This window comes from Bubalus bubalis, chromosome 18, assembly GCF_019923935.1.
Source record: "Bubalus bubalis isolate 160015118507 breed Murrah chromosome 18, NDDB_SH_1, whole genome shotgun sequence".
In the NCBI taxonomy this organism is placed as follows: domain Eukaryota; kingdom Metazoa; phylum Chordata; class Mammalia; order Artiodactyla; family Bovidae; genus Bubalus; species Bubalus bubalis.
In genome coordinates this window covers 46406598-46427029 of record NC_059174.1, presented here as the reverse complement: position 1 = coordinate 46427029, position 20432 = coordinate 46406598, and the positions used below count along the sequence as shown (strand labels likewise).

At 53.3% G+C, this 20432-nt stretch overlaps 4 protein-coding genes across 6 annotated transcripts in view; 1 reads left to right on the top strand and 3 right to left on the bottom strand.

Annotated features, from left to right (window-relative positions):
* Positions 1-356: 356 nt before the first annotated feature.
* On the bottom strand, positions 357-9423 carry TBCB (tubulin folding cofactor B). Its single transcript, XM_006068759.4, has 6 exons — positions 9207-9423; positions 8669-8812; positions 5198-5294; positions 4322-4513; positions 786-858; positions 357-631 (listed from the first exon to the last, which is right to left on the bottom strand). The coding sequence occupies exons 1-6, from the start codon at positions 9318-9320 to the stop codon at positions 517-519; spliced, it is 735 nt and encodes a 244-aa protein (XP_006068821.2). The 5' UTR covers positions 9321-9423; the 3' UTR covers positions 357-516.
* Positions 9424-9607: 184 nt separating this feature from the next.
* On the top strand, positions 9608-11236 carry POLR2I (RNA polymerase II subunit I). The gene is made up of 6 exons (XM_006068761.4): positions 9608-10063; positions 10147-10201; positions 10506-10579; positions 10666-10740; positions 10850-10901; positions 11136-11236. Exons 1-6 carry the CDS (start codon positions 10005-10007, stop codon positions 11196-11198), a joined length of 378 nt encoding a protein of 125 aa, XP_006068823.1. The 5' UTR covers positions 9608-10004; the 3' UTR covers positions 11199-11236.
* A 26-nt stretch (positions 11237-11262) lies between these two features.
* Positions 11263-13385, bottom strand: OVOL3 (ovo like zinc finger 3). The gene is made up of 4 exons (XM_025269972.3): positions 13074-13385; positions 12935-12999; positions 11987-12188; positions 11263-11498 (listed from the first exon to the last, which is right to left on the bottom strand). Exons 1-4 carry the CDS (start codon positions 13165-13167, stop codon positions 11290-11292), a joined length of 570 nt encoding a protein of 189 aa, XP_025125757.2. The 5' UTR covers positions 13168-13385; the 3' UTR covers positions 11263-11289.
* Positions 13386-18374: 4989 nt separating this feature from the next.
* WDR62 (WD repeat domain 62) overlaps positions 18375-20432 on the bottom strand; it is a 47499-nt gene continuing 45441 nt past the window's right edge. For 2 of the 3 annotated variants that reach the window (XM_006068762.4, XM_044931225.2), the window contains exons 30-32: positions 19763-20383; positions 18813-18970; positions 18375-18718 (exon numbers count right to left, since the gene is read on the bottom strand). In XM_006068762.4, the coding sequence (XP_006068824.4) occupies positions 18455-18718; positions 18813-18970; positions 19763-20383 (1043 nt within the window). In that variant the 3' untranslated portion in view covers positions 18375-18454. The remainder of the gene's footprint in view (positions 18719-18812; positions 18971-19762; positions 20384-20432) is intronic. The other variant, XM_044931226.2, reaches the window with a different exon arrangement.

The window sequence follows — 20432 nt, the reverse complement described above, 5'->3', positions numbered from 1 at the left end:
GCACCTTCCCCCAGGACCCCTTCAGCTCCTAAGCATTTCAACCTCATTCTGCTTACTGTGGTTGCTCCTACCACTGCCAACTTCTTCTCCACAAGCTATAATTAACTGCAACAATTAAGTAGAATCTCTCAAATATTATAGTCAGGAATCCCTTCAAGGAGCTAATGAGGGATTACTGCACATGCAGACAGAAACAGGGTGGATCAGACTTTCTAGAACGCATGGGCTGCATGCACTCGTCACAAACCTAAAGCCTCACCATGCCCAACTTGGATTTTGCCTAGCCTCCTGTTTCACCCTCACACATCCAGCTGTCCACAGCCCCTCCTATAATCACTGAGTCCTCCAAACACTTCCCAGGTTTTCGGCAAATTTAATACATGTGTCTCAAAAGTCAATGGCGAGGGTAGTCAATAAAATAAAAACAGGCTCACGGGGAGAGGGCCATGGGCACACACAGGGAAGGGCAATGAGTAGGCGAGTTAGCTGGAGCAGGGGGCTGCCCTTCCTTGGCCATCACATCTCATCCAAACCGTAGTCCTCTTCAGGGAAGTCCCCCACTGTCACGACTGATGGCTTGACGAAGGCGCCGTACTTGGCCTGGCATTCAAAGTAGCGTTTCCCATTCACACTGCAGGACATGATGGGGAGGCAGTGTCAGAGAGCTCCTACTCCAGATGCTAGCACGGGTGGGCTCCCCCAGTAGTACACGCATGCACTTACACATAAACGCACACACGTGTGTGCACAGGCACACACACAGACACTAGAGTGAGGATCTTTACCTGCCATCGTTTTTCCCTAGTGGTTCATCATAGCGGACGCCAATCCAGTAGCCAGGTTTGAAATCTGTCAGTCCTGCCCAGGGGAGAAATCCCTGTGAAGCCTCCCTTCGCAGCTCACCCCAGATTTGTGCCTGCCCACTGACTGTAAAGCCTGTCCAGGCAAAAACCACTCCTTGCTACCACCCAGGACAACCACCATCTCCAGCCCACTCGAATACAGTAGTCCCTTCACTGGTCTCCCTGTTCCCACCTCTGACCCCTTGTTCACTCAACAGCCCCAGTCATAGGGGGCTTTGTAAAAATCAAAGGGAAGCAGCACCACTGGGGTTCTCAGTCCCTCAGTCATGTCTGACTCTTTGTAACCCTATGAACTGTAGCCCGCCAGGCTCCTCTGTCCATGGGATTATCCTGACCTTGCCCCAAATTCCTCAAACGCTGCCTATCCCACTCAGCATAAAATCCACAATGTTTATGGCCAAATGATTTCTGACAAGGGAGCCAAGACAGTTTAATGAGGAAGGAATAGACTTTCCATCAAATCATATTGGGTCGACTAGATATCCACATGTAAGAGATTGAAATTAGACATCCACCTCACACCATACACAAAAATTAATTCAAAATGGGTCAAAGACCTAAATGTAAGTTATAACACTAGAAACCCTTAGAGGAAAATACAGGAATAACTCTTTGTGGCCTTGTCTAAGGCACTGGTTTCTTAGATATAATACCCTATACACAAGCCAAAAATAAAAATAAATTGGAGTTCATAAAATTAAAAATGTTTGTGCCTCAAAAGTCACTATCAAGAAAGTAAAAAGGGACTTCCCTGGTGGCCCAGTGGTTAAGAATCCACCTTGCAATGCAGAGACATAGCTTTAATCCCTGGTCAGGGGACTCAGATGCCACATGTTGCAGAGCAACTGAGCCTGCACACTGCACTGCAGAAGGCTGTGCACCACAACAGAGAGTTCGTGCACAGCGAGAGATCCTGCAGGCCACAAGTAAGACCTCATGCAGCCAAATACATAAATACTAAAAAACCAACAAACAACCAACCTACAGAATGGGAGATATATATTCGTAAATCATAAATCTGATACGGGAACTGTACCTAATGTATACAAAGAACAACTTGTTAAGGGCTTTATTGTGTTCCCTCAAGTTTAAATGTTGAAGCCCTAATCCCTTGTAGTTCAGAATGTGACTGTGTTGGAGACAGGGCCTTTAAAGAGATAATTAAGTTAAAAGGAGGCCATTAGGGTGGGATCTAATCCAGGCTGACTGACATCCTCATAAAGATTATCTGGACAAAGACTCCAGGGATGTGCCTACACACAGAGGAAAGAGCATGTGAGGACAAAGACAGGAGAGGGCCGTCTATAAGCCAGAGAGAGAGGCCCAAGAAGAAATCAAATCTGCTAAGGCATTAATCTAAGACTTCCAGAACTGTGAAAAACAAATTTCTGTTGTTTCAGCCATGCAGGGTGTGTGGTACTTTGATATGGTAGTCCTAACATACCACTGCAGATGGTGACTGCAGCCATGAAATTAAAAGACGCTTACTCCTTGGAAGGAAAGTTATGACCAACCCAGATAGCATATTCAAAAGCAGAGACATTACTTTGCCAACAAAGGTCCGTCTAGTCAAGGCTATGGTTTTTCCAGTGGTCATGTATGGATGTGAGAGTTGGACTGTGAAGAAGGCTGAGCGCCAAAGAATTGATGCTTTTGAACTGTGGTGTTGGAGAAGACTCTTGAGAGTCCCTTGGACTGCAAGGAGATCCAACCAGTCCATTCTGAAGGAGATGAGTCTTGGGATTTCTTTGGAAGGAATGATGCTAAAGCTGAAACTCCAGTACTTTGGCCACCTCATGCGAAGAGTTGGCTCATTGGAAAAGACTCTGATGCTGGGAGGGATTGGGGGCAAGAGGAGAAGGGGACGACAGAGGATGAGATGGCTGGATGGCATCATTGACTCGATGGACGTGAGTCTCAGTGAACTCCAGGAGTTGGTGATGGACAGGGAGGCCTGGCGTGCTGCGATTCATGGGGTTGCAAAGAGTCGGACACAACTGAGCGAATGATCTGATCTGATCTGAACATACCACTCAAAAACCAAAGAGACAAACAACCCAACTAAAAAATAGGCAAAAGAGCCGAATAATCTGTCTCTCTAAAGAAGACATACACAAGGCATTAAGCACCTGAAAAGAGGCTCAATATCATTAGCCATGCAGAAATGCAAATCAAAACCATAATGTTGGAACTTCTCTGGTGGTCCAGAGGCTAAGTCTCCACACACCCAATGCAGTGGGCCCAGGTTCGATTCCTGGTCAGGGAACTAGATCCCACATGCTTCATGGGGGTCTTCCCACTAAGACCCGACACAGACGAATATTAAAAAAACACAACACTGCCACATGCTACAACATGGATGATCCTTGAAATTATGCTTCTAGTAAAAGAAGCCAGTCACAAAAGACCACATATGATTCCATTTGTATGAAACTTCCAGAAAAGGCAAATTTTTAGAGACAGAACATGGATTAGTGGCCACCGATGTGGACCAGGGGAGCTGGGGTTTCCTAAATGGGGAATAGCTGCTAATGGCTATAGCATCTCTTTAGGGGGTGATGAAAACGTGAAACTGACTGTGGTGTGGTTGCACAATTCCGTGAATACACTAAAAAATAATGAATGGTACGCTTCTTTCATTTTTATTTTCTTTTAGCCACGCTGCTTGGTTTGTGTGATCTTAGTTCTCTGACCAGGGAGTGAACCTGAGCCCCCTGTAGCAGTCCTAAACACTGGACTGCCAAGTAATTCCTGAATGGTACTCTGAGTGAATTTTATATGGTATATAAATTATAGCTCAATAAAGCTGTTATAAAAACAAACACAACCCACACTGCTCTCTCCTGTCCCTGAGGCCTAGCACAGTCCAGCCTTGCCCATGCCCCAGGCCTCGACTCTCATCTTTCCCCTGTCACTCCCCACTAGCCACGCTGACTTCCTTTCTCTGCCTCAAACAAGTCAAGCTTGTTCCTGCTCAGACCAAGCCCTTTCATGGCCTTTGCACTCACTACTCCCTCGGTTCCCTCTTCCCCTTTTCCACTTTCACTCATCCCTTTCCTTCAGATAGCCCTTCCCTCAGGAAGCCTTCCTGGGTTACTCTCAAGGGTCTGGTACTTCCTTGCAGCTCACACGGCCCCCTCAGTTTCCCTCATCTCTGCTCTGATCACTTCAGCCTGAGCTTCCCCCATCACAGCCCTAATAATTCTGCTTGTTTCCCCATCTCAGCTCTGATCACTGCACCCCAGGGTTTCACCTTAGAATTGATCCCTCTGGCCTCTGCTTCCTCTGTCACATGCCAGGTGACATGGCCTCTGCTTTCCACTTCCCTTCTGTGAACATACTAGGCTGTCAGTCACCCCTGGAGCCATCTCCCCTCCTGGGCTGAGATCCCTTTGAAGGCTAAGTCCCCAGCACTGCCCACTGCAGGGCAGGGCATGAGGCCTCTATGGGCCACTTACCTACATACATGACGGTGCCCCTGCGAGGGGGCTGCCCAGGTGTCCGCACCTCACAGCGGCTGCCCACAGGGATGGTGCTGGCCTGGGCCTCCTCCTCGATAAGGCGCTGGGAGTTCTCGGCCTCTTGCTGGGCCCGCTCTTCTTCATTGAATCGACCTAGCTTGTTGCGCTTCAGGAAGGAGCGGATTGAGTCTGTGGGTGGAGTGGGTGGTGGGGGGGTCAGACATGAGAGACCTGGGAGACCTCTGGCCGGAGAACATAACCTGCCATCCCCACAGGGCCAACATCCAGAGACAAACTCTCCTGTTCTGGGTGCTGAAGGGCTGTCATCAAGCCCCCCAGGTCTCCCACCAGAGCCCTGACCTCTCCACAGAACCCCTGGGCTTCCCCATAATCCTGAAAATAAATAGAAGGTACTTGCCTGCAGCCTTTCATGTTATCCCATCTTCCCTGGCCCTTCAACTTCACACTTACCTCCATCTGACCCCTGAAACCTTCCTCATCCCTCCCCCCGCATTCTGATCCGTCACCGCACTGGTCTCCACTGTTCTGTCTGGTCCACATATTCTACCATGCTCTGCCCTCCACACCTGACCAGGCCCCTGACCAGGCCCCACACCCTGAGCCTTCCCCATGGCCCTGTTTGTTTGCCCACATGCCCCACATCTCCCAGCTTCCATTCATACCTCACGCCTGTCCACCCGGACTGCTCTCCCACGACCCATCTGTCCCCATGCCAGCCTCACCCCACCCCATACAGCACCAACTTCCCCTCAGTGTCCCTGTCTATCCTGTGTGCCCCTGCACACACCTCTGCTTGTCCCCACACTTCCTCTAGCCCCCACAGGCCCCCATCCATTGCTGGGCATCCTGTACCTTGCCTCTGTTCATAGGCTTCTTGTGAGATCTCGTATTTCTCCACCTTGGATATGTCCTCATACTCCCCAAGGCGAGCACCGCTGTGGTCAATGACCTGGAATGAGGTGAGGGAGGTCAGTGGGGATCAGGGTGTGGGCATAGAGACCTAGGATGCTGCGGGGGTGAGTGCAGATGCACATTCTGCAGATTTAAGTCTCTCCTGCCTCCGAAAAGCCACATTCCCCTACCTTCACCTTTATCCCAGCCTCCTGTCCTCCCTGGAGCCCAGCCGAAGGGGTCTACAGCAGGTGTCTACAATAGGTAGACAAGGGGTCTACAGTAGGTGCCTACAATAGGTGTCTCACCCTCCGCACTCCATCTTGAGGCCCTGGAGGCTGCATCTGCCTCCCATCTACCCCATACGCCATCATCCACATGATTGATGGCCCCAGGCCACTGGAACCCAAGGGCAGAGCTCAGGCCTTGCTCACCCTCCGGGCAGCATGTCTGTCCTCTCCGGACCCTACACTAACCCCAGCTTCCATGTCTTGGAGCACCTCTTCCTGTACTGTCCCTAACATCCACTCACTTGTTCCTCCAGGGTGCCCTGTGGGCCCTGTGCTGGGTACTAGTGCTAAGTCGCTTCAGCTGTGTCCAACTCTTTGTGATCCCATAGACTGTGGCCTGCCAGGCTCCTCTGTCCATGGGACTTTCCAGGCAAGAATACTGGAGTGGTTGCCATGCCCTGCTCCAGAGGATCTTCCTGACCCAGAGATTGAACCCATGCCTCTTATGTCTCCTCACTGGCAGGCAGGATCTTTACCACTAGCATCACCTGAGAAGCCTGTGCTGGGTACTAGGACCACATGCAAAATCACATCAATCCCTGCCCTCAAGAAGTCACCATTCTGTTGGGAGGCCAACTGGAAACAAATGCACAGAGATGTGTATTAAACACCAGACAACGACAAGGTTCTATGCAGACAAATACAACTTGAATAGGCTTCTGATAGGAAGGGATATCTGAGACAAGGCCAGGAGGAACAACAGGCACAAAGCCCCAGCTGTATAAATGTCTTTCTCCTTTGAGGAACAGCAGGGTAAGCGAGGTAGGAGTGGAATGAGCCACAGGTAAAGTGGGAGACACAGACCATTGAGGATTTTGGCTTTTACCCACAACGAGAGGCAGCTATGGAAGCGCTCCACTAGGAGGGCTCTGATCGGACTCAGGGGCTCCCAGGCTCCCTCAGCTGAGTGTGGGAAGCAGATGGAGAGGCATCGGGATGGGGGCAGGGAGAGGCTATGTGATGGCCCTGTGGCGGGGTGGGGTGGGGGCGGTGTGTGGAAGGGAAGGATGGAGGTGGAGCCAGTATGGGGGTACTGGGGAGCAGAGTTTAGATTCTGGATAGATTTTGTGGGTGGAGCCAACAGGGGCTGCAGAGAGATTAGATGTGGATGTGGGAGAAAGACAGAGGTCAGGCATACCCTAAAATGTTCGGCTGGAGTCGCTCGGGAAAATAGAAATGGCCCTTATCTCTGGCCAAGGATCACTAAGAATGTCTATTTTCTACATTAGGAATTTTTTTAAGTTTGAGATTGCTGCTGTTCACTGCTGTAAGAAATAGGGGTGATATTTAGAAACAGAAAAAGAATTTTAGAAAAAATACAGGGGAGGCAGGTGGGAGGGGGATTCATGATAAGGGGGACACACGTATACCTGTGGCTTATTCATGCTAATGTATGGCAAAAACCATCACAATATTGTAAAGTAATTATTCCCCAATTAAAATAAATTAACCAATTAAAAAAACATAAATTCTCCAGAGGCTCCACCTTTAGGAAACTTTCCTTGTGTGGCCACGTCAGTCAGCAGCTGGCCTGTACCTGAATCCATGTGTAAAACCCTCCTGTTGGAGATGCCACAACCCTGCGTGATCCACCCAGCATCCCTAGGGTGAGACTGCCTAGGTCAGCCCAGTCCGTTCTAGGGGCTGTGAGTTCTAGTTCACAGTTCTAGGACTGTGAGCCCAACACAGTCTTGACCAACTCCCACTATGGTCCAGGACCCATCACTTCAACTGGGTCCTGGACCCAACTATGGAAGCAGCCTCCTCCTTGGTCTACTTTTCTGCCCTCCAGTCATTTCCCCATAGGCAGTCAGAGGGCACCTGTTAACACCTGACTCACACCAGGACCCTCCCCTGGCTGCCACTTCCCTCCACAACAGAAGAGGTCACTCTTCGGCCCCCATACCTACTCTGCTCCCTCCCACCTCAGAGTGCACATGCTGTGCCCTCCTCCTGGAGCATGCTTTTCCCTTCTTTAGTTAATTCTTCCTATTCTTCAGGTCTCTACTCAGTCAGCACCTCCTCCAGGAAGTCCTCCTGGATCTTGCTGATGGGTCAGGCTCCACAGTATATGATCTTCCAGCTCTGTGGTGTCTTCCTGTATGGCCCTCATCTCACTAACCCTTCCCATTTGTTTCTGTAAATGTTTAGCTAACAACTACCTCACATACTGGACAAAACTAAAACAGAGACCTTCTCAAACTTGATTCATGGCTATACCCTGGCACATCACGTATGCTCAATGAATAGTTATAAATAAATGAAAGAGATAATCTACCCATGTTCCTCCTTAGGAAAGTCAATTCCATCCTGAAGCTAAGTTTTCTCTTCTGCAAAATAGTGTTAATTATACGATTTTCTAAGTCTTATTTTCTGGATTCAATTCATCATTCAACAGTGAATCACTGAGCATCCTGTGTGCCAGGCTCTGTTCCAGGTACTGAAGAAAACTCCACGGTATGTCACAGGGTGATTAGTAAGAAGGAAAATCAAATCAAGTGGGAAAGGGAGGAGGTTTAAATGTTATACTGAAGGCCATGAAGCCCTCACACCCAGTGACATTTATGTAAAGACTGGAAGGAAGAAGCAAGCCATGGAGGCATAGAAAAAACAACCATTCAGGCACAGGGACTAGCATCTGCAAAGCTCACCCAGGATGCTGGCTCATCTGAGTTTTTGTGGGGGACACCGAGAACAGAGAGGATGATGTGAGCTGATGCATGCAGAGGTCCTCTGTGTTCTGGCTTCTGACACAGGAGCCTCTTCGCTCACCCTGACCCATCTGACCCTCTGTTCCCTCTGCCTGGCATGTCCCTCCCACCTCTATTCTTAGGAGGCCCTTGCCTCATCCTTCAGATTTCAACTCAGGCAACCCGCCTTTCAAGAATCCCCTTCATATACCCCTGGGTGAGGTCAAGCACCTCTGCTGGATGCCTCCAGTCCCCTAGGCTTTTCTCAGCCCAGTCCAGACCGCTGAGTGCCAATGACTGGGGATGGGTCTGTCTCTCTCCCTGCTGGACTGGGAACTTCATGAGGTTAGAGGCTATCTTGGTTATCACAGTGCAAAGCACTGCAAACATCCGTTGAATAAATAAATGAATGGAAGGAAGGGAGGGAGGGATCCTAGGTAGGGAGGCCTCACATGGATGCGACAGCCGTCGTCTACGGGGAAGGAGCCCAGCAGCGCGTCATCCTGATCCAGCTTGCAGTAGAACTTGTCGTCAGGTCCATACAGCTCCAATTCCATGCAAGAAGCAGGGCTGCCCACAACAAGCTGTAGTTTACACTGTGAGGATACAAAATGGGGGAGGCGGGGATGAGGTGGAAGGCTGTCAGTGGCCCCACCCTCTGCCCTGAGGCTCCGTCCTTTGTATCAACAGCCACCATCCCTTCCCAGTTCCTCCAAGAGACCTACCATTTGGGACCCACCAGGTATTCCTGGCCCCACCCCGTTCGGGTCTGCCCTTAACTCCCTGCAACCTCTGATTTTCCCTAGCCCCGCACCCATTCTCTGGAACCTAAGGTTCCACCTGGCCCCGCCCCGCTGAGGTCTCGTTCCCAACCTCTGCAACCTGGGTTCATTTCTGGCCCCTTTCCTGCGTTGTGGAAGACCCTCCATTTCTTCTTGGTCCCGCCCCCTCAACGCCCCGCCTCTCCGGACCCCGCCCCCATGACCACACCTTGAACTCAGCTACAGTGAGGCTGCGACTGTACCGCTTCTGGGAGCGAAAGCTGTTGAGAGAGCTGCTGATGAACACGTTCACTGTGGGCGCCGACAACCCCGTCACCTCCATCTCGCCGCGCCCTGTGGCGGCCCGCAGCCCGGACAGCCGCCTCACGCCGGCTCCGCAGCCGCCACCGCTTCTGGGATATCAGCCCCGCCCCTGCTCCCGGACCTGGCGAATCCACGCCCTCCCGTCAGGGGAGTCCGCCAATCGCCGCGTCTATTCGCCGTCGGCAGGAAGAGGGTTCTCGGGTAGGCTTGGGTAGGCCCAGCCAATCCTGAAAGGCCTTCCACGGCCTTTCTCATAGTGCAGTTCCTCCAATAGCGGCACGGGAAACGGCCTGGCGGGCGAAGGCTGAAGCCGAGAGGAAGAACTGGCAAAAGCTAGCCCAGTCCGCGACGGGTAAACTCGCGCATGTGCACTGGCCTTCAGCCTGCAAAGAGCTGGGGCGTCTTCATTAATGCTTAGTTTTTTCGCGTTACGTGACGCATCGTTTTGCTGGCTCTCGTACTACACTATTGTGTGAACTAGGGAAGCACGGCCCAGAAGTTGGAAGCAATTATTCTAGGGTATCAAGAGACTGAAGCAAGTAATTAATCAAACCTCAGGACAGACAGGCGAGCACAAAGCCGCTGGGCACCAGCACACGTGCCCAGCTCCGCCCTTAGTTTGGCGAAGCTAGGAGTTCTGACCCTTCCTGCGACCTGTCGCACGGCGGAGCAAGCGCGGAAGTTGGACAGGCAGTGAGTCGCTATGGAACCCGACGGGACCTACGAGCCAGGCTTCGTGGGTATTCGATTCTGCCAGGAATGGTGAGGCCCGGCCAGCACTGTGGAAGGGCAGCAAGTAATGGCCTCAGTACTGACCTCTGATTTCCCTCTTCCCCTCTTCACAGTAACAACATGCTTTACCCCAAGGAGGACAAGGAGAACCGCATTCTGCTCTACGCGGTGAGCGCCGCCCGCAGGGTATTCCGGGACCGGCCCCCTGGTACCCAACGCGGCCCCGCCCTACTCCCGGTGCCGCCCCGACCCCTCCTGGTCTAAACGCCAGACTGTCCCCCAAATGAACTTCCCCCAAATGAACTAGACTTTGTCTTTGCCATCCTGGAGGTGATCCTCGGTTACACCCCATGATCCCAGTTCCAAGACTCCGTGCCCTAGTCATGCCCTCCGGGAAAGACCCTGCCCTTCCTTCCACTCCCTTCGGGTATCACCCCTTGACCCGCTTCCCGCCGCACACTCCCTCTCGCAGTGCCGGAACTGTGATTACCAGCAGGAAGCCGACAACAGCTGCATCTACGTCAACAAAATCACGCACGAAGTGGAGTGAGTGGCACGACCGGAGTTCGGGGACGGGGTTGTTGGCTTGGGAGGCCGGACCAAGCATACTTATTCACTCTCTATTCCCTTAGCGAGCTGACCCAGATCATCGCTGACGTGTCCCAGGACCCCACGTTGCCGCGAACCGAAGACCACCCGTGCCAAAAGTGAGTGCGCAGCTGGTATTGGGGAGGGGAGGTGGCTGGCTTTTATCCTCACCAAACCGAGAAGCGGGGAGGGGAGGGGATGGCAGGCTCTGAGTGACTGTCCCCTCAGGTGCGGCCACAAGGAGGCGGTGTTCTTCCAGTCACACAGTGCTCGGGCCGAGGTGAGTGGCTCGAGCAAAACTTTCTGGGTGATCTTGGTCTGGTCCTTCCCGGGGAGTGGGGATACCTATACTGGGGAAGACCCTGCCCTTCCGGGTATCCTGAGATGGACCTTTAGCAGTGAGGAAAGCCCTCTATTGTCTGTTCTTTTGGGGTGAGGCTTCTCTGAATGGAGGTTGCTTGTTGTACCCTGCTGTGGGTCGAGAGCCTTCCTAACCATGTATCTTTTCTGCCAGGATGCCATGCGCTTGTACTACGTGTGCACGGCCCCGCATTGCGGCCATCGTTGGACCGAGTGACCCTCTCTCCCTTGTGTAATAAATGCTGTGTTCCGTGAGTGCCTTTTCTTTGTTTATTTCCGTCTCATGGGTTGGACGCCGGGTACACAGTCTAGGCAGCACGGTGGAGAGCGCGGTGCCGCGCGAAAGCGTCGGGCTGCGAGCTGGTGAAGCCGCAGTCCTCGCACACGTGCAGCTTTTCACGGCGCTCGCGGTAAGCGTAGCTGGCCGGCTGCCCGTGCACCTTGGCGAGGTGTGCTTCAAGTGAGCACCGCTGCGTAAATGCTTTTCCACAAGCTCCGCAGCGGAATGGCCGGATCCCTGCGCAGGTGGGCCAGAGGGAGGGCAATGATCCCCATACCAGAGCCTCCCTCCCCTCCCCTCCGTGAGCATCCCCCTCCCCCCCACACACACATTCTTGCTCCAAATTCGCCAGACCTTGGCCTGCATCCCATCATCTGCTCCCTCTCCGCCCAGTGCAAACATGGACCAGACACCTGTGTCCCCACCCTCCTCATTATGATGTTCCCTTTTGCACCCTGCAGTCTGGGACCTGAATCCTGTAACCAGTATCTGTTTTCTCCCCATATCCCTCAGCAGGCCCCCAACTTGGCACTGCCTGACAACCCCTGGCTGCGAGCTGAGGTGCGTGGTGTTCCTAGCCCGCTGAGGCCTGAGTCCTGCCCCACAAACACAAGCACCACTTGTGCACAGAACTCAGGTGCTTGGAGTCTCTGAGTCTCCTGCACCTCCCTCCATTTCCTCCCATCTCCCGCCGGCAGCCCCTCCCAGTCCCTGCCACGGCTCACCTGTGTGTGTCCTCATGTGGCGCTTGAGGTCGAAGGCATCATGGAAGCCCTTGCCACAGCAGTGGCATACGTGGCGGCGAGCAGGGCTGTGGCACTTGAGGTGCCGGGTTAGCATGCGCTGCAATGGGAAGGCCTTGGGGCACAGCGGGCAGCCAAGGGTCCCGGGGCTACTAGCGGTGGCAGTCAGAGTGCCCTGGGAGGGCTGTGGGAGGGACAGGGGGGTTAGGACCCCAACTCCCCTCCACTGGATGGAATGAAGTGCCTAGAACCTGGAACCACGGAGGTCTGGTAAGGCCGGAGACTGCAGTTTGTGTGAGCAAACGCCACCCACAAAGCCTTCCCTGGTCACCTGGCCCCCATCTCCCTTACTTTGTTTTATAGTTTTCCGTAATACATACCATCTTCCAATGTATTTTTTCCCCTAATTTTATTATCTATACCCGCAACCCCCACCAGATGATAAGCTTCAGGAAGGAATGAGTTTTTGTCTTACTCTTAAACATCCATAGCCTAGAACAGTCCTGGCTTCCAGTAAAAATTGAAATAAAACTCCAGCACATTCACATCCCGCCTAGGGCTTTCCTTCTTCCAGGGTACTCACAGCTGAGTATCTCTTCTAAGAGGCCCCAAGCTCCTCCTCCACCCCCCCATCCTGCTCCTGTCACCTTGTCCGACTCTCTGACATAGATCACCATCCATTTATGGGCCTGAATTTGTTCTTCTGCCCCACTGGGCACAGAATCCCTGGAGAAACAGTGCTTAGGGGAAGGCCTAACAATGAGCCCACTACTCAGAAAGGAAAGGCATTCCCAGTAGAGAGGGCAGTGGGTGGGGTAGGTCCTGAGGCTGGAGGCGTCTGTGGGAGTAAGGGGCAGTCAGGGTCTCTCGAGGCTGAGAGCGGGCAGAGGTGAAACTAAGCAGGGTCTTGGGCGCCTGCCGCAGACTCACCGCTGCCCAAGAGTCCCCGAGGCCGGAAGTCCGGTGTGCCGGCGGCCCCCCCAGGTTGCTGCAGTCTGAGTAGAGAAACCAGGTGGTCATGCTTTATGTCTCCCCTGCCCCTCACCTCCAGGCCCAGGGAGGAGCCCACCTGGGACATAGGCATCTCCCCGGAGCTGGTCAGGCAGGTGGTCCCAGTTGGGTGGCTGTGGACGCCGACTCCTGACCAGAAAGGCACGGGGCATCACCTCTGGGAGTAGGGCGACAGCTCCACACACGCGGCTGCTTCCTCCACCTGCTGTCAGACCTCAGGTCCAGGATGACTCTCCCAGGTGGGAAGGGAGGGGGAAGCCCCAGAGAAGCCCTGTTCTCTCCATGCAAATTTCCTGACAGGCCCTGGGGGCAGACTTAGCCAGCTCTGGTTACCTCTGCCTTGGGTCCTGCCACTCCTCCCGCTTCTCCTCTGCCAGGTTTCCCAGGGCACTCTCCAGCCTCCAGGGGAAGACAAGCCCTAAGTCCTCTGAGGAGGTGCAGCAGGGCAAGATGGAACCTAGGTGGCTCTTGGGGCGTGGGGAGAGGGAACAGAGAACCCAGTGAGGCTGAGTGTCTTTCCACAGTACCAGAAGGGCCCAGGACCACAGGGTCTGTTTGCCAAGCAAATTAGTCACTAGCGGGCATTCACCAGCCTGCTTGGTTATTCAAATCACAGCAGCTGTATGAGGAATCAGGGGAGGGGTGACTGTGATTGCTCCAGAGGGTGGAGGGACAGCAGGGTCTACTTAGTAAGATCAAAGTGAGAGTCCATGCTGAGCATCGTCAAGAAGAATCTCTACTTTTCTGATCCTCAGAGGATAAGAGCTGATGGTCGGCCGGAAGCACTGTTCAAGTGTAGGGGACATTACAATACTGGTTTATTCGTTGTCCAGGGGCTTCCCAGATGGTGCTAGTTGTAAGCAACCTGCCTGCCAATTCAGGAGACACAGGAGACTTGGGTTCAATTCTTGAGTCGGGAAGATGCCCTGGAGAAGGAAATGGCAACCCACTCCAGTATTCTTGCCTGGAGAATCCCACGGACAGAGGAGCCTGGCAGGCTACAGTTCATGGGGTCACAGAGTTGGACATGACTGAGCAACTGAATGTGCACCTGCGTGTGCACACACACACGCACACACACTAGTCCAGCTCCTAGTAATTGTCTGGGACACCACTCCCCCACCCTCCTACGGTTCAGGAACTAAAGGAGGGGTCACGTGACACAGCCAGAGGCTCCCAGGACCCTAACCCCAGCACTCTGGCCAGGCTCTGTTCTAGATTGGTCATTGGTTTCTTAGCCAGGGGTTAAGAATTTTGAATATTCCCTTGCAGTTTTTTTTTTCACTTATTCACCTACATTTTCCTGAGATCCAACAACAGGCCAGGCCTACCTTAGCACTGAAAATGAAGACATAACCTAGTCCATGGGGGAGATACCCAGAATGACCAAGGCTATGGAGCACAGGCAGAGTGACCCAGCTTCAGTGGGGAAAAGCCAGGGGGCTCAGGGGACCCAGAAGAGACTCCTGATTCAGTCTAAGGGTTCAGGGATGACTTTCCAGGTGTGAAACTTGATGGAGAAAAGGTTTCTGATAAACAGGGAGGGCTCTCCAGGCAGAGGAACAGTCTGTAAAAGGCTTGGTGGTGAATGAAGCAATATTTATTCATTTCTTCACATTCCTGGTGAGTCAGTCCTGCTAATGCATTTTCAGAAACAAGGGAGTTTAGTGCTGGAAGTCTGCGGGCCCAGAGCTTTGCTATTTTATCTCCACGGAACCTGGGCCAAGCCATATCTAGCTGAGCCTGTTTCTTCATCTGTAAATGGGACTGATGAGTCTTCCTACCACTGGTTTGTGTTGAAAATCCATGTAGATCACCAGGTGGGAATGCTTTGCATAGAATCTGGCATGTGACAGAGATAAATGGGGGTTATTTGAAAGTCTTTTATTTTATTTTTATTTTTTTTGGCCACATAGCAGTCATGATGCAGGATCTTAGTTCCCCAATCAGGGATTGAACCTGCCTCCCCTGCAGTGGAAACTCGGGAGTCTTAACCACTGGACCACCAGGGTCTTGAAAGGTGGGGTGGCTAGGCAAGCATCTGAGTTTCAATCAGCCCGTGAAATGTGATTTTAGGTGTCTCCATCTCTCAATTGCTGGACTTTACGCAGTGTGCCTGGCATGCCTGGCCCAGGTCTGGGGGCCCAGTATCTAGGACCTGTCGGTTGTGGAGTGCAGGGCCCTGAGGCACTGAAGAACGAGCTGGTGAATGGGTTATGGGAGCCATTTTGTGGCTCTCTGGTGTCTAGTTTTCCATGCCCAACACCAGGTCTCTTGGAACAACTGGTTCCTGAGTTGCTGCTGAAAACACATTAGGGAAGAACTCTTGGGCTTGGGGGTCTTTACTTGCCCCCAGTCCCCTTTCTGTCCTGGGTCCTGGAGGCTGACCGGGGTGGGAAGCATCACCTGGACCCCTGTGCCTGCTGGCTTTCAGTAGGATTTGGTAACGGGGGGCCCCACAGAAGATGGAGCCCCTCTTGCCAGGGTCACTGTTCCCCTCAGGGCAGCCCCTCTCCTCTGGGTTCCACTTTGCTCCCTGTGCCTTCTGGCCTGAGCAGCAAGGAATAGCTCTCCTCTAGTACCATCCTAGGGTACTGTACTGGCCCTGAGGTTCCCCTGTCCACTTCTTTACAAATGATCCCTCTGCTGAACTCTCTTTGAAATATCCCACATGAGCACGCTTCCTGCTGGGACACTGCTTCGTGCACACACATTCCCCAGCAGAGGTTTCTTTTTAAAAATATTTACTTGGCTGTGCTAGGTCTTAGTTGTGGCGCTCTGAATCTTCTAGTTGTGGCATGCAAACTCGAGTTGCGGCATGTGGGATCGAACCTGGGTCCCCCACATTAGCAGTGCGAAGTCCTACCCACTAGACCACCAGGGAAGCTCCAGCAGTGGTTTCTTAACCAGTTGGTTTGTCTAAGGAAAGTCTTGTCCTTCCAGGACTGAAGAGCTCGGCGAAGGTGGAGACTGGCAGACTCACTGCCAGCCCACCCTCCTTTTGTGTTAAGAGAATCCAATTTTGTTGAAACAGTAACATGCCCAGGAAAGAATGGCTGAATCAAGTAAATTAAAGCTATTTCCATTCCTGATGCCTGCAATTGCCCTGAAAGGGAAGGGTGTCTAAGAAGATTTGGCACTTTTCCCCTACAACCTTGGTGGGTGCCCAGCTTTGTGCCTTTGCTCCTAGTTAGGTGAGGGTGTACGCTGGGAACCACGGCAACTGTGTTGCCACCTTGAGGGCCTAAGCCAGGGAGTGAAACTCAGACTCACAAAGGGTGGAATAGAGCAGTAACAGAATCTAGAGCAACAAATGTCCCTACAGCTTGGGGCCCCTTAAGCCAGGTGTTTGCTTCCTGGAGTTGAAGACCTTAACTATGATACAAGGTGGAAGGAGGGGGAAAATCCACGAGGGACAGAGGCTCAAGGTGGTCCCCTTGGTGTCCAGTCAGCTCAGAGATTTTACAGCTTTGGCTGAGCCAGGCCAGGGTGGGCAGAGTGGTCTTCAGTCTTCAGGGGTGGCCTGTGAACCCAGGTAGGGAGCCTCTCGACAGAAATGCGGCCCACCTACGTGTCCTGGGCTGCCTGGGCTCCCTAAGGCAGGAAGAAAGAAGGGAACCTTGTGAAATAAGCAACACTGAGCATCTCACAAACACCAAGATCAGGGATTTTACAGAAAAACTTACATTGTGAACGTGTCTTGGATTTAAGGTTTTTTTTCTTTTTTTAAATTTAATTTTGGTTGCACTGGGTCTTTGCTGCTGTGCAAGAGCTTTCTCTAATGGTGGCGAGCAGGGGCTACTCTTCGTTGTGATGCATGGGCTTCTCATTGCGGTGGCTTCTTTTTGTTGTGGAGCACAGGTTCTGAGCAAATGGATTTCAGCAGTCATGGCTCGAGGGCTCTTTAGAGCACAGGCTCTGTGGCATGTGGGATCTTCCCAGACTAGGGATGGAACCCTTGTCCCCTGCATTGGCAGGCAGATTCTTTTTTTTTTTTTGGCAGGCAGATTCTTAACCATTGAATTATCAGGAAGTCCCAGATTAAAATGACTTAAAACATCAAGGCCCTGGCTGGGGGGACCCATTTTCCCTCCCACCTCCTCTCCTACCATCTCCTTGAGCCCACTCCATTCCAGTCTCCTGGCTTCATTGCTATTCCTTTCATCCTCACATCTCAGCCTGCCATGGGGCCTTTGCACTAGCAATTCTCTCTGCCTAGGTACTTGCCCAATTGTCCACACTGCAGGTCCCCTCTATCAAGCCTCTGCTCCAATGTCACCTAAGAAAGGCCTTTAACCAGCACAGTGACTGTGAGATCCCTCCGTTTACCTGCAGTTACACAGTTATCGTATTAATTCCTATCTTTTGCTCTCTAGGTGAATGCACGATGCTCTGCTTGTCCCTTGCTTGTTCCTTGCTCTACTCCTAACGTGTAGAACAGTGATGAGAGATGGGACCAGGAATTCCTGGGGGCTGGGAAGACTTTTCAACTGCATAATTAGTTCAGTGTTTACCGGGGCAACAGAGGGCCACGTCCTCAGGCTGAAGGGCCTGGCTCTACCACCAGGCAAGCCTGGGTTTGAGTCTCAGCTCCGTGGGGCCCTAGGCATGACCCTGGATATCTCTCTGAACCTGTTTCTGGAGAGCCATGATCACATTAGAGCCCGGAGGAACTCACAGGCAAGTGGGGGTTTGGGCCCCACAGAACACGGGATAGGACTGGGCTTCAGGGGAGGGCCCTGCTCCTGCTGCACTTCCTTTTTGTAGACTCAGGACAGTGAGGGCTTTTGTGGTCCCAGTAGTGTCTTCTCAGCAGATACACCATGTGGCTAGATGCCTGTTGCCTGGGGAGGCTGGTCCCAGAGCTCGAAGCCCATGGGATGTTGGAGCTGGACACAGTCCTGCTGGTGAAGGAATTACTGGCTCCAGCAGCTGGGTGGCCTGAGCTGGATTGTCCAGCAGCTGAGCCTGTTTGTTCTTCCTCACTTTCCCCTGCTGCAAATGGGAACAAAAGCCTTGAGCTCATAGGATCCAGCATGGGCGTGGCCCAGAGGCCGTGAGAGTGTTGTGGGGATACGTGAATTGGTGGCCAGCGTCTGGCACACGGTGGTCATAGCGGCTCCAGTGGGTTCTTGGGCATTGGGAAGAAGGGCTGGCCCCCTCCCTAGGGGCCAGCAGCTCAGTGGGCTGGGGACAGGCGACATCAGAGCCAGGTGCTGGGGTCATCACTCCTGCAGTGCCCAAACGGTTCTGTGTGCCCCACGGCTGGTGAGTTCCCTGGGCTGTCCTCCTCCCCTCTCTCCCCACATCCGTCTGAATGGGGCTTTGTGGATGCGCCAGGACAGGCACCAGGCGCCACTTCTGCAAGCTGTCTGTTTATTTGCTTAAAATACCTATTTCCTCAGAAGCACAGGGCTGCAGCAGAGAGGCTGCTGGCCCTCAGTCCCCACGCGCCTTCCTCCTCACGGCCTGCACCAGCAGCTCTGAGTAGTGTTCCAGCAGGGCACGCAAATCTGGGCTGGCCAGGGGGCACAGGGTAGGCGGGGAGGGGGCACCTGGGCTGGGCGGGGCCTGGGCTGTGGCCACATCCATCCCCACCAGCCAGTCGCTGGCCTCTAACTGGCTGTGGATCCAGAGGAAAGTGGAGGCCAGCTCAGTTCGTGCCTGCCGCTGTTTGGCGTTCACCTCATCACTGGAGACCATCTGCAAGGGGCACCCACCTTGTTAGGGGCCACCTGGGCCAGGCAGTGCCAGGGAGCCCCTCAGCCCTTTCCCCTGACCCTGGGGCTTGGCTCACCAGGTGGTAAAGGTCCAGGGCTTCCTGGAAGGCGGCCTGCAGTCTGTGCACGACAGTGCCCACGTTGCTCAGCTCCAGGGGGTCTGGGGGCAGGAAGCTGGTTGGCGCCCTGGGGTCCTCCCAGTGTCCAGGGCAGTCCTGGACTGGACTGGGCACTTCTGGGGGTGCAAGGGAGGAAATGAGAAAGACACTTTTACTCTCCAGCTGATCTGAAGAGGCCAGGGTGGCTGGGCCGATCCCAACTGTTGTCCCCTTTCCTGGGACACTTTCCTCAGTCCCCAGGGCTCCTTTACCAACCCTCCTGCAGGTCTCTGCTCAAATGCCATCTTCTCCCTGAAACCTTTTCTCATCATTCACCATCCATCAGCCACCTGTCACTCCCTAAACCCTTTCTTTCTCTTCCTTCTCTCCATAGCGCACCTTGCTTCATGGTACACTTAACCCTTTCCTTACAGATTTAGTCTGGTCAGGGAGTGGGGCACAGTTCTTGAGGTGCTAACCTACTGCGTTTCCCCTTTGTTTGCCTGGCAAAGTAATAAAGCTACTCTTTCCCTCTCCTCCATTAAAAAAAAAAATTTAGACAGGGTATCTCCCCCAGTTAAGGTGTTATTTTCTGTAGTCTCATTTACCACCAGCTCCCATGGATTGGGAAGATCTCCTGGAGAAGGGAACGGCAACCCACTCCAGTATTCTTGCCTTGAGAATTACATGGACAGAGAAGCCTTGCAGGCATCGGTCCATGGGGTTGCAAAGAGTTGGACATGACTGAAGTGACTTAGCACACCCATGTCCCCAGGGCCCAGAACAAAGCCCAATATATACAAGTAATCACTAAATATGTAAGGAAATCAATGAATAAATGGCACAGCGCCTGTAGCCTTTGGAGCTGAGCTAGCTGTTACATGGGATGAGCTTAGGGGACAAGCCTTCATCCTAAGGATGGTACTCACCAGGGGTGGGCTCCCGGAGAGAGGCGATGCTGCCAAGGACCCTAGGCCTGGCCTCTGGGAGCGGGGGACTGTTGGGGAGGACAGGGGTATCGAGGCGCACAGGGGCCAGGAACCTTGGGAGAAAGGCGGACTTGTGGAGCCTAGAGGCGATCCCATCTGCAGGGCTGTGGGCTGGGAAACCATCTGTCGTAACAGTGACAAAGCGCTCAGTATCCACAGGCTCCTGGGACCAGACACACGTGGTGGGAGGCTCCAGTTGGGGTGGGGGCAGCAAGAGCCTGTCACAGATGCTCGACAGGCTGAGTTTCAGGCTGGCACGGGCCTCATGGTTGCCCCGGGAGGGCAGGGCAGGTTCTCGGCCCTCGCTGTCAGAACTGTGTGTCACTGTGGTGGTGACAGCCTGAAGCTCCTTGCTCAGGGAGGCCAGCTCCTCCAGGGAAATGCTGCGGGACATCTTGGCATGGGAACTGGCAGTGGCCTCCATGTGGGAGCAGGTGGTGGGGGTGTGGAGAACCTGAGCCAGGCCTGCAGCGGGTAGGGCCGTGGGTGCTGGTGGTTTCTTGTCTGTGGGCAGTGCAGAGGAGGAGGGGATGCAGGGCGCCAGGCCCGTGAGGCAGGGGGCTGGAAAGGAAGCAGGTGGCTTGCTCTCACAGCCCAGCTCAGGGCTGAC

What these genes read in the sequence shown, in the direction of transcription:
- TBCB (XM_006068759.4), bottom strand. Translation starts at nt 9,320, where the DNA reads ATGGAGGTGACGGGGTTGTCGGCGCCCACAGTGAACGTGTTCATCAGC. An exon ending in TCACTGTAGCTGAGTTCAAG is followed by an intron (nt 8,813 to 9,206) that starts GTGTGGTCATGG and finishes GTATCCTCACAG; the next exon opens with TGTAAACTACAGCTTGTTGT. An exon ending in ACGACGGCTGTCGCATCCAT is followed by an intron (nt 5,295 to 8,668) that starts GTGAGGCCTCCC and finishes ACCTCATTCCAG; the next exon opens with GTCATTGACCACAGCGGTGC.
- POLR2I (XM_006068761.4), top strand. Translation starts at nt 10,005, where the DNA reads ATGGAACCCGACGGGACCTACGAGCCAGGCTTCGTGGGTATTCGATTC. An exon ending in ATTCGATTCTGCCAGGAATG is followed by an intron (nt 10,064 to 10,146) that starts GTGAGGCCCGGC and finishes CCCTCTTCACAG; the next exon opens with TAACAACATGCTTTACCCCA. An exon ending in GAAGACCACCCGTGCCAAAA is followed by an intron (nt 10,741 to 10,849) that starts GTGAGTGCGCAG and finishes CTGTCCCCTCAG; the next exon opens with GTGCGGCCACAAGGAGGCGG.
- OVOL3 (XM_025269972.3), bottom strand. Translation starts at nt 13,167, where the DNA reads ATGCCCCGTGCCTTTCTGGTCAGGAGTCGGCGTCCACAGCCACCCAAC. An exon ending in TCGGGGACTCTTGGGCAGCG is followed by an intron (nt 12,189 to 12,934) that starts GTGAGTCTGCGG and finishes TCCCTCCCACAG; the next exon opens with CCCTCCCAGGGCACTCTGAC. An exon ending in CCACATGAGGACACACACAG is followed by an intron (nt 11,499 to 11,986) that starts GTGAGCCGTGGC and finishes CCACCTGCGCAG; the next exon opens with GGATCCGGCCATTCCGCTGC.